The sequence below is a fragment of the Centruroides sculpturatus genome, unplaced genomic scaffold (genome assembly GCF_000671375.1).
Source record: "Centruroides sculpturatus isolate CEXI.00-Female unplaced genomic scaffold, Cexi_2.0 scaffold852, whole genome shotgun sequence".
NCBI classification, from domain to species: domain Eukaryota; kingdom Metazoa; phylum Arthropoda; class Arachnida; order Scorpiones; family Buthidae; genus Centruroides; species Centruroides sculpturatus.
In genome coordinates, this window is record NW_019385108.1 from 346198 (window position 1) to 357756 (window position 11559).

Sequence of the window (11559 nt, forward strand, 5' to 3'; positions counted from 1 at the left end):
GCAAACCAGTTTTGGCACTGTCGTTCTGTCAACACATCTTTTCCATACACGTCACACAATTTTTTTTTGCTTGAACAGTGTTCTTACCTTTTTCAGCAATAAAAGAGCAAAATGTGCCAAAAATGCTTTCACTCTTCCATATTTGATGTGATACAAAAAAATATAGCACAAAATCAAACAAAATTTTTTACAAATAAGCCTTAAAATGTTAGCTGTCAAAATATATAATGACAATACGGTTTAGAATGAAAATGGCAGGTAAAAATACAACTAATTCCTCTAGTGGTAAAAAAAAAAAAAAACGAAATTACTTTCTGAACAACCCAATATATATTCTATAAACCACACATATCCAGCAAGTTATAACATTTGTAAACTTGAATAATAAAATATACTTAAAAATGAATACTATTAGCCTCTATTGCACTTTATATAACAGAATTTGAAATTTGCAGTTACAGGTATACCTCGCCTTACGTCGGTAATTGGTTCCAGGAAAACGACGTAAGTCGAAAAACGACGTAAGTCGAATTTACCTGTCTCCGAATCTACTTATCACTAGGNGTTATTTAACTCAGTGCACATCAATTTATTGGTTCAATAAATCTATTCAGTGATTTAGTTTTAAAAAGATTTATTTAGTAAGAATCTTAAATAACAAATTTAATTTAATTTATTGGTGTAATAACTTTTTATGTAATTAATACATTTTGTTGCTGACAAATCATCTAATTTTTTAAAAAAAACCTATGATAATAAAAATATTTTCCTCTTTTTATGTAAAAAAGCTTTACTTAAGATGTTTCCACTGTATTAATTCATTCATTAGTAATTTTATTTATCAAACATTTTCATTAAGATCTCCAAATATAAGTCTGGATGGCGTGAGCAGGTATACTGTTTGAAACATAACCCCATTTATCGTCTCTGAACACGTACTCGATTTTGAAGAAACGTCTGAAAATCATTTAAATTTCTTAAAATTGTAGTATAAAAACGAACAAGAATTATTATTAAAGTTATAAAAATAATAAGTAAGTATTTTATAAATAATAATAAAAATACAATCGAACTAACAACATGAAATTGTTTTACAAACCTATTAATGAGAATCAATACTATGGCTTTATCTGGTCGTTCGAATGCTGCCACTTCAATAAACCAATCAAGTATTCCTTTCATGCTTGAGTCAATCCGAACGGATCCAGGAGGCAAGAACTTACTATTAAATTTCATGTTAATTAGTAATTTATTGATATTTTTCTTAAATATAAATAAATGAGCATTCATATACCTAAAGTGAGCTAGTGCAAAATATACAGGCTGCTGATAGAATTCTACTGAAGTGGCATTAACGATAATAGGTGAGTCTACGAAATTTTTTACCCAGTTGGGACCTCCGTTAGTATTTAAAGCTAAATTCCAATCAATCCAACCTGTTGTCCAATGCAATAAGTCCTAAGAAGATAGCATATTATTGAATATATGTTTATTCATACAAGGCTAATGAAAAATGTTTACCTCTATGATATCGTGAGCATAGTCTTCTGCTCTTTTCCAACTTCCTAATTGAACGCTTGGTTTTTCAAAAATTCCAGAACCCGAACAAGCTTCGGTAGCTAATAGAAATTTGTCTGGAAAAGCATCGTGAGTTAGATCTAAAGATTTTACAGGAGAAATGGCATTCCAATACCAATGAAATCCAATTCCAGATACAAAGCTTCTTGCTTCTTTGTCATCCAGTCCCTGAAATCAAAATAATTTTCACATTAATTTGAGTTTTATTACACTTATACATAGTCATAAATTTATTATTACCCATAGAGGCCAAAACGGGAGAAAAAGTCTTTGATCATCCATGATGATAAGCTTTATTTTTTCTGGACCTAGTTGATTGGCACGGAGAGTTGGGACTAAATAATTTTTGAGAAAATTCCTCTCGGTGGCTGGAGTAAAACCCATTGATTGAAAAGAGTAAAAAGGAATAAAACCTGCTGAGGGTTCATTTTCAATCGTCAATCCCCAAAAACTTATATTATTTTTTTCATAAGATTTCAAAAATCTGTTTGAGTAAAATAATTCAAATTAGAACAAAATTGTAATAGCTAATTATTTCCGCAAAATAAGTAGTCTATACTTTCCGTCAGAACATAAAACNCATCAAAATTATTTATTCATATTTAATTATAAATTAGAATAGGTATACTTAATTTAGCTTCTGGAAATGATGTAAACGTAATATATCAGAAACATTTGGTTAAATATTAGTTTCGATGTGAATCTGTTAGCTGGTTTCTTGTTTTAATTTTTACTAAATTCATTGTGGGAAAAACTATTCACATACATAAGTTGTAGAAAATAACATTTGAATTTTTGCTGCATATTTCCTTATGCTGGGAAATTGATATATTTATATATATTTGATGCAACGCGGGCCACAAAAATATTAATGCGAGCCGCATGCGGCCTAAGGGCCACAGGTTGCCCATCCCTGTTCTAAAACTTGAAAACAGTTTTTTGGGAAATACATACATTTGGAATAGACAGAGGAAACTATTAATATAGCCTTATTATACAGGTTGTCAACTTAAATAAAAAAATGATTACTTCCATAATGTTAAAATTTGCCATTTAGACAGGTTTCCATTTTGAATAGTATCTATATTAGATGGATTTACTGTGTAAAATGTGTATTAATATTTGAAGAACAATTAATACAGAATAAAAAAGAAATACAAGATTAGAGATCTCTATTTCTTTCTATTTCAGTTGAAGGAAGTTGATAAGTTTTACAGAATAGAGAAATAATCAGCATTTTTTTTAAACTGTTTAAAAAATTTTTTAGGAATTATCAGAGAAAAACATTCCAAACTTAATTTTTTGTTTCATGATGTAGTCCAGTTCTGGCTAATTATACAGGCTTATCACATCTTGCAGGTTGAGTGATGAAATGGAGTCAGAGATCAAGTTAAAAAATATATGCTTTATTAATATTGAAAATGAATTTTGGACAGTCTCTAATCAGTACAAACAAGGTAGATTACTATAAGAGGATTATTTCTTACTACGCTATAAACAAAAAATCCTACAATTTTTTGTTTATAGCGTAGTTTATACGGATTATTTCCAAAAAAAAAAATATACATATTTTGGAAATGTTGAGTCAGATTAGTCTAGAATCGATTAATTTTATGGAAGAAAACCTTTCAAACAGCCGTAGTCGGTAAACTTCACATGTGTCGGGCTGTGATTGGCTGTGATTCCTACAAAATTGGATTCATAAAGAACGGAACGTATCTACCGTCTTATAGGGGGATCTACTGTATTTATATATATATATATAGTTTGTGCAATATCAAAAAATAATTTCAGACAATACAATAGCCAAGATTTTTTTTTTCAAAAACGGGAAGTTTTCGTTAGGCATCGACAAAAATTCAACCGGGGAAACACGCAATGTTGAGAAATTTCGATATTGGATAGACTAATTTCACTGAAAATGCATCGTGGACAGTGAAGTTTGAAAGATTGCACTCAAAACCAGTGATAAAGAAGATTGGAGAATGAGAAGGAGACCTGCCTTGAGCGTCAAAGTGATCCCACTTAGTAGCGAGTCTCCGAGACATAGTCTTGTCCCAAATACAGCCTTGCCATTTTACTTCTTCAGTATATATATGTTATGGACAAAGTGATTAATCGGGCATTATGAATAATCACCAAATATGGTACGCGGTGTGATAAATATTGATTCATTTATCAAATTGACCGGTCATTATGAATACTGCTATCACCTAGTCGGGCAAAGTGATAATAATAAGTTGAGGCGTGATCATCCGACATATGCTAGCCAATCGGCACTCTGAGTTGCGTGTGCATATCGTGTTTAGTACAGAATTTTAAATTTGATTAAAAAAAACCTCCACTTATTTCATTTAGAAATATTTATTTTTTGTAAATTATATCAAAGTACTACTAACTATATTAATTAAACTAATATTAACAAAAAGTATTATTAACAATTTTTGGTATAAATTATATAAAAAATTNCAAAAATAATGCACAAAAATGTGGTTTGGTTCGGTCCCACCAACCAAACCAAACCACATTTTAAAAACAGTAAAGTTTTACACAGAAAATAACTAATGATATAAAAGCCGTCGTCTGTGTATCTATACCCCACCAATACAGCAAGACAACATTTGGACGATCTGCCAAAGAGTAGATGCATCCCGAGAGGACTTTCTATAGGAATCTGGCCCCTGTGTAGATGTTAGATACGTTCGTTAGGCAAGTTCGTTAGTCAGATACAAACCCGTGACTAATTACAGGTGTTCATTGGCTTCATCCACTGGCTACTTATGGGTCACAAAAATATGAGAATAATTAGTACTTTGAAATCCATAAGAGATGACAACAAGACTAGCCTAATATTTTAATAAATGAGAATTTATAGCCTTCTGCTTGGTTCAGCAAGAAAGTATATTTCATTTATAAACGAGCAATTATTTATTGTAAGTGCTGGGCTGCAATTTTTAATCATATTTTTAATTTATGTAATTTAAAATATATGCTCTCCACCTCAACTTAGTAGTGACTTGCCACTGTACAGTACATCATACTCTTCCTTTAAAAAGAGAGTCGATGATGATACTCGCTCTCTCCCAGTACCTATTGAGTACTGGGGAGAGCAAGTATCATTATTTAAATTTAAGACCTTATTGAGCATAAAGAAATTTTGTAAATTTATAAGCATGACATTCTACATCAATGTTTTAATAATAATGATTAGAATCATATATCGAATGCTCCTAAGCTATCATTTACATCTTTTGCAACATGCTATTGAGTAATTTAAAAAATTTTTCTTTTATTTTTAATGTATTTTTTTAAACTTTTGTATGTGTTCTTTTAATTTTGTTTGTGCTCTAGAATTCTATCTTTTCTTTTCGTTCTAATTTTCAGATGAACGTTTTTAAGTGGTTCATCCAATTTGTTTTTCTCCTCTTCTACAGGCATAACATATAACTTTCGCATTATGCATATACTTTTACTAAATAAACAGAGTTAAATGCAATCTACTATTAATATATTTAAAATTTACTTGACAAAATATTCTGCCCAAGTTTGATAATATTCTTCTTTAAGTATTCCAGGACCACCCATCTTCCTCGAACTTTTCATCCATCCTGGGGCACTCCACGGACTGGCAAACAATTTTATCGACTTAGATTGCATTTTTTGAGCTCGGTGGATTAGTGGAATCTAAATGAAACAAAAATTTTTAAAGAAATTTGCTTAAATTTTCCACAAGTTTACGAAAAACTACCTTCAATTTCGAATCTTCTTCGGTTAAATTGAAATGAGTGAGATTCGCATCTCCCGGTACATCGTCATAAGAATAAACGTGTGTAGAAAAGTCACAACTGGCTATGGGTACTCTTCCAAAAGTATAATCCAAACCTGTATATTTTTGTTTTCTTTAATTAAATGTTTGAATAAATTGAATTTAAAATTGTTATAATTACCGTCGGAGGAGTAATAACCACGCAATATCTGATCTTGTAATTGTTCCGGTAGACTGAGAATATTAATGCCGACTGCATCTGTGAAAGCTCCACCAAATCCCAAAATCTCTTGATATCTCTTTGTTCTATCGATTGAAATTTCAAGTCGAAGCCTTCCGTCTGTAATTAAAATATGTAAACAATTATTTTATATCAATATATTTTTTCTAATGTATTTCAAAATCACTCGTATGTTGATTTATTGTTACAAACTTTTAGGAGGTTTCGAGGAAAATTGAAAATTCGAGGTTTTAAATCTCGATCCATCCTTAGTACTTTCGTATAATTTTGCGGTTCCTGCTTTTGCTATTTCAATGGGACCAAGAAGCGTACAATTTGATAAATTACAAACGCATACAATACTTCCAAATCCGTAATCTTTTGGAACACAAGCCAATCCAAAGTCTGAAAGCAAAGTAAAAATAATCTATTTAACGTTATGTTTACCTTCAAATAGATCTATCATCGTGTAAAAATTAGTTTATCGTTCATACCACAAATATTATTTTAATGTTTTTCACTACATATTGATAATTATTTTCATATTTTTTTTTAAAATAAACTAATATCAAATTAGCTTCAGACACAAAGAAATTATCAAATTATGTGATAGTTACACTACTTTTCTTTACATTAAATCATCTTATTAATCAGATTATATTTATCTTAATGTATGATAACTACAGTCGCATGTTGTATCAATAATAAATTAAATTATGAAGTCTTTTACTTACCAAAATAGATCCATAAAATGTAAGAGAATAAAGTGATTCGGAGCATTACGTTCAAATACTGTCACTCAAGTTTCAAAAATCTGAAAGTATAGAATGTTAATCGCTGATAATCTTTATCTAAATAACTGAATTTATCGCAGATTAGAGATTGTTACCCTTCTATACTCGAATAAATTTCATACCGAAGATACAATGGAGATTTCTATAAATCATAATTTAGAAAAACTGTTATTTTTTAATATTTAGGTAGTTCATTTATTAGATAATTTTGACAGTTCCTGGATGCAAATATATATTTAAAAAAACAAGGGGAAAAAAAAACATTCCTTTTATTAGCAGAGTACACCAAACTGAAACCTGTTTGACTGCAACATACCCCACCAATACAGCAAGACAACATTTGGACGATCTGCCAAAGAGTAGATGCATCCCGAGAGGACTTTCTATAGGAATCTGGCCCCTGTGTAGATGTTAGATACGTTCGTTAGGCAAGTTCGTTAGTCAGATACAAACCCGTGACTAATTACAGGTGTTCATTGGCTTCATCCACTGGCTACTTATGGGTCACAAAAATATGAGAATAATTAGTACTTTGAAATCCATAAGAGATGACAACAAGACTAGCCTAATATTTTAATAAATGAGAATTTATAGCCTTCTGCTTGGTTCAGCAAGAAAGTATATTTCATTTATAAACGAGCAATTATTTATTGTAAGTGCTGGGCTGCAATTTTTAATCATATTTTTAATTTATGTAATTTAAAATATATGCTCTCCACCTCAACTTAGTAGTGACTTGCCACTGTACAGTACATCATACTCTTCCTTTAAAAAGAGAGTCGATGATGATACTCGCTCTCTCCCAGTACCTATTGAGTACTGGGGAGAGCAAGTATCATTATTTAAATTTAAGACCTTATTGAGCATAAAGAAATTTTGTAAATTTATAAGCATGACATTCTACATCAATGTTTTAATAATAATGATTAGAATCATATATCGAATGCTCCTAAGCTATCATTTACATCTTTTGCAACATGCTATTGAGTAATTTAAAAAATTTTTCTTTTATTTTTAATGTATTTTTTTAAACTTTTGTATGTGTTCTTTTAATTTTGTTTGTGCTCTAGAATTCTATCTTTTCTTTTCGTTCTAATTTTCAGATGAACGTTTTTAAGTGGTTCATCCAATTTGTTTTTCTCCTCTTCTACAGGCATAACATATAACTTTCGCATTATGCATATACTTTTACTAAATAAACAGAGTTAAATGCAATCTACTATTAATATATTTAAAATTTACTTGACAAAATATTCTGCCCAAGTTTGATAATATTCTTCTTTAAGTATTCCAGGACCACCCATCTTCCTCGAACTTTTCATCCATCCTGGGGCACTCCAAGGACTGGCAAACAATTTTATCGACTTAGATTGCATTTTTTGAGCTCGGTGGATTAGTGGAATCTAAATGAAACAAAAATTTTTAAAGAAATTTGCTTAAATTTTCCACAAGTTTACGAAAAACTACCTTCAATTTCGAATCTTCTTCGGTTAAACTGAAATGAGTGAGATTCGCATCTCCCGGTACATCGTCATAAGAATAAACGTGTGTAGAAAAGTCACAACTGGCTATGGGTACTCTTCCAAAAGTATAATCCAAACCTGTATATTTTTGTTTTCTTTAATTAAATGTTTGAATAAATTGAATTTAAAATTGTTATAATTACCGTCGGAGGAGTAATAACCACGCAATATCTGATCTTGTAATTGTTCCGGTAGACTGAGAATATTAATGCCGGCTGCATCTGTGAAAGCTCCACCAAATCCCAAAATCTCTTGATATCTCTTTGTTCTATCGATTGAAATTTCAAGTCGAAGCCTTCCGTCTGTAATTAAAATATGTAAACAATTATTTTATATCAATATATTTTTTCTAATGTATTTCAAAATCACTCGTATGTTGNACCTTGACGGGAGGTGCGTCGGACTACTGAGCATGTCGGATTAAAAAACGTCGGACTACAGAGGGACAACTGTACCATTGGTTTGGTTACCAAGCCATTTGTCACTTACAAGCACCCATTTTTTTTTTTTTTTGTTTGATAACTTCGTTTCCAAGAGGATCTCTGGTAACCTGTGGCCGCAAAGCAGGTAATAATCTATAGTTCGATCTGATGCAAAATATAAGTTATTTCATCGCATTTTTGCTTAAATAACTTGTTGCCTTTCGCTAACGGACAAACATGAGTTCTTCGAGAAATCGCTTAGAAGTAGGAATGAATCATCATGGGAATTGACTGCATATATCATTGACTTTGACGTTACTGCCTAACGCTCTCTCTCCTATAAAACATTTCTCGTATATATTGCATATCCGGCATAAAAACTAGCTCACGTGTATTTTTTGCGATCTCAAATTTACGTATCTATGCAATTAGCGTATTATAACTATGAGGATCATTATGTACTTATAAAACTTGTTCATAATCATTTTCAATGTTACTTTTAGCTAAGATCAATTTATCATTAAAATTGTTAATCATCATATCATAATTTAGCCCCAGTAAAAAATCCCACTAACTTCGCCGGGTTATTTTTATGTCCACTATATAATGCAATCACATGCTTCTTCTAGAGGGAAAAAGAAGCAATGGCGTCAAAATAACGTGGCAACTGCAGCCAATTATCGTAATGATTCATTCCTTCTTCTGAACGCATGTCGAGAAACAACATAAATCGAAAGTCATGGCAAAAATATGCAGCCAAACAATCACTATTTGGTTAGCTATATGAAAACACGCCTTATAGTAGATTGGATTCAATTAGATTAATGCATAAAGCGATTACAAAAAGTCTGCCATTTAAGTAAGTGAATCCCCTTCCTCTTCTTTGCGTAAGCCGATTTTCATTAACTCTAACTCGTAAGTCATGTTTCTTACGTACTTTGAGAATGCAATGTACGTAAAATTAAATTGTGATTAAGTTTTGCATTCAGACAATACACTAAAAGGTTTATCGAAAATGATTTTTTGTACAATGTCATCGAGTACGATCGCAGTTATTTGTGTAATATTGACGATAGCTTAACCCAGGCCTGGCTAATTTATGTGGCCCAGTATCTCATGAGTCAAAGCACCGATGATTTACTCCATACTTTTATTTCATGAAAGCTTAATAATCTAAAGAAATTATTCTGCGAAACATAGTTGTATTGCACAGTAATTAACGTTTAAGGTTATCTTTCTAATATAGAATTAAGATATAAAATAAACGACACCATTTATTTTTCACTACAATAAAAAAAAGAATCGTATCTTTCTTTCCGTCACATAAAATATAAGTTTTACTTCTCTTTGGCGAACTCGTGTAATGCTGGGAGCCCTTAAGGTGAAAGGTTACGACCCTCGCTTTGCCCGTGATGTCAGGATGACACGAGAAAGCCTTTTCCGTATGGGGGTCACGGTTTGCTGGACGCAAAGACTCAAACAGAGACCGTATTTACTAAGTCAACGCGTTTATTTGGTGAAAACATGCTTACAATGAGTTACACAATCCGGGGTGGTAGATCCCGCGCAGAGAGAGAGAGTTGTCTCCAAGATTATGGGCTCGAAAGTTCGTCTCCGTTGATACGGTGTGATGGACCGAAGAAGGTTCGTCTCCGTTGACGCTGTCCTGGACGTTGGAGGGATGGAGAACCGTCTCGGAAAAATCCGTTCTAGCACTCGGAGTTTGGTATCCTTTGCTGCCTCGTATTTCCCGGACAGATGCTCTCGAACATCACCTTGCAACCTCCCCGTATCCTTGGGACCTCGGGCTTTTATAATCTTTCCTCACCCGAAATCCCGAGGTTTTGGTTGGTCCGAAAGTTGGTCCCCTGCGATTCTATTGGTCCCTGGTCGGTTGCCAGGGACGCGATTCGGGCCGAGGGGTCGCCGAAATGACCCCGTCCGGGCCGTTCCCCTCCGGAGTCGGGTCAAGCCCTTTGCCGGATGACGGTCCCGTAAATTGTCACCTAATGTCTATTTTTCTGTCCCGGAGAGGAGGAAGCTGTCTCAGCCGCCGCCCCCTCCACAGGAGTGTCAGCAGGACCTGCTTTGAACTCTCTGTAAGGTGACCGTCCAAAGTTTCCCCGACAGTCGATCCCTCGATCGTTCTCACGATTGACGACCGTGAATCTGTCAATTAGGCCTGGAATGCGACAATTAAATTGTCTCGCACCCCGTTCCTTGGTCACACCGGTCCTATTTACGTAATAAGTCACCGATATATTGACTTTAGCTCGACAGCCGATTTCCGTCCCAGGGGGAGTGTGTGGTCCCGGCCTCACACTCGTTTTGCACTGAACTGTTTAGGATACAGTAAAACAATTTCAAAAATAACGACATACCTGGTTACCAACGATCATAGATACAAAGGACATTTCTTCCTACTCATGTCATAGAACACAGCGTTACCAACCCATAGAAAATAGTTAACCTCTTTTAGCAAGCCCATTATGGGTTCGGCCAGGCAGAGCCGGCCCTACCATAGGGCGAACGGAGCAGCCGCTCCAAGCGCTAAGTCCTAGGGGGCGCCTCAGTGGTAAAGAAAATTAAAGGGTATAAATTAGGGGCAACCAAGAGGGCGCCATAATAGGATCTCGCTCCATCCTAAAACTTGCCTCGGGCCGGCACTGCGGCCAGGCCCACAATGGGGAGGCTGGGTGGTAAGGAACGGTGCCCGACATATCCGGATGGACCACCCCCCGAAAAATTCCTGGGGATGCCAATCGAGGGTGTATAAGGTAATTGTAAGGAATTTGAAAATAATTATATATTACGAATATTTCGAAGACAAATTTTATCGTTATTAGATTATTTGTTCGCTCAAATTTAATTGCAAAATGTTTTAAAATTTAAATTTCCCGATTAATACAGAGACGTGAATTTAAAGTTGACAAAAACGTTAGAATTTTAAACTATCTTCAGGAATTAATAGCGAAGTTGCGGACGAAGTTTTCATCTCTAAATCGTGAACGTCGAGCGCCGCGCTCGACTTTCGACGTTCACGTTTTAGAGATGAAAACTTCGGCCGCAACCTCGCTAATGATTCGCAGGTTACTGTAATTAAATTAAAACCTAATGACATAAACTGGCATGGGGAATGTATTGTATTGTATTGTATTATACCGGTACAGTACAATACATGTGTGTATATACTGTATTTAGTAGGTAAGCTTATATCAAAAGTAAATTTTTGGTCATTTGAATATGGAATCCAGAA

At 33.6% G+C, this 11559-nt stretch overlaps 2 protein-coding genes across 4 annotated transcripts; both read right to left on the minus strand.

Moving 5' to 3' along the window:
• Window positions 1–694: 694 nt before the first annotated feature.
• On the minus strand, window positions 695–10836 carry LOC111634837 (glucosylceramidase-like). 3 transcript variants are annotated; one of them, XM_023379671.1, is made up of 11 exons: window positions 10685–10836; window positions 6299–6378; window positions 5778–5969; window positions 5526–5684; window positions 5327–5460; window positions 5102–5262; window positions 1819–2062; window positions 1522–1746; window positions 1295–1458; window positions 1100–1222; window positions 695–957 (listed from the first exon to the last, which is right to left on the minus strand). In XM_023379671.1, exons 2-11 carry the CDS (start codon window positions 6342–6344, stop codon window positions 855–857), a joined length of 1551 nt encoding a protein of 516 aa, XP_023235439.1. In that variant the 5' UTR covers window positions 6345–6378; window positions 10685–10836; the 3' UTR covers window positions 695–854. The 3 variants fall into 3 exon arrangements, with proteins under 3 accessions (XP_023235439.1, XP_023235441.1, XP_023235440.1); XM_023379673.1 differs by lacking the exon at window positions 10685–10836 and adding an exon at window positions 9836–10017; XM_023379672.1 differs by lacking the exon at window positions 10685–10836 and adding an exon at window positions 6454–6537.
• Window positions 7408–8380, minus strand: LOC111634832 (putative glucosylceramidase 4). Its single transcript, XM_023379666.1, has 5 exons — window positions 8371–8380; window positions 8025–8183; window positions 7826–7959; window positions 7601–7761; window positions 7408–7549 (listed from the first exon to the last, which is right to left on the minus strand). Exons 1-5 carry the CDS (start codon window positions 8378–8380, stop codon window positions 7408–7410), a joined length of 606 nt encoding a protein of 201 aa, XP_023235434.1.
• Window positions 10837–11559: the final 723 nt, after the last annotated feature.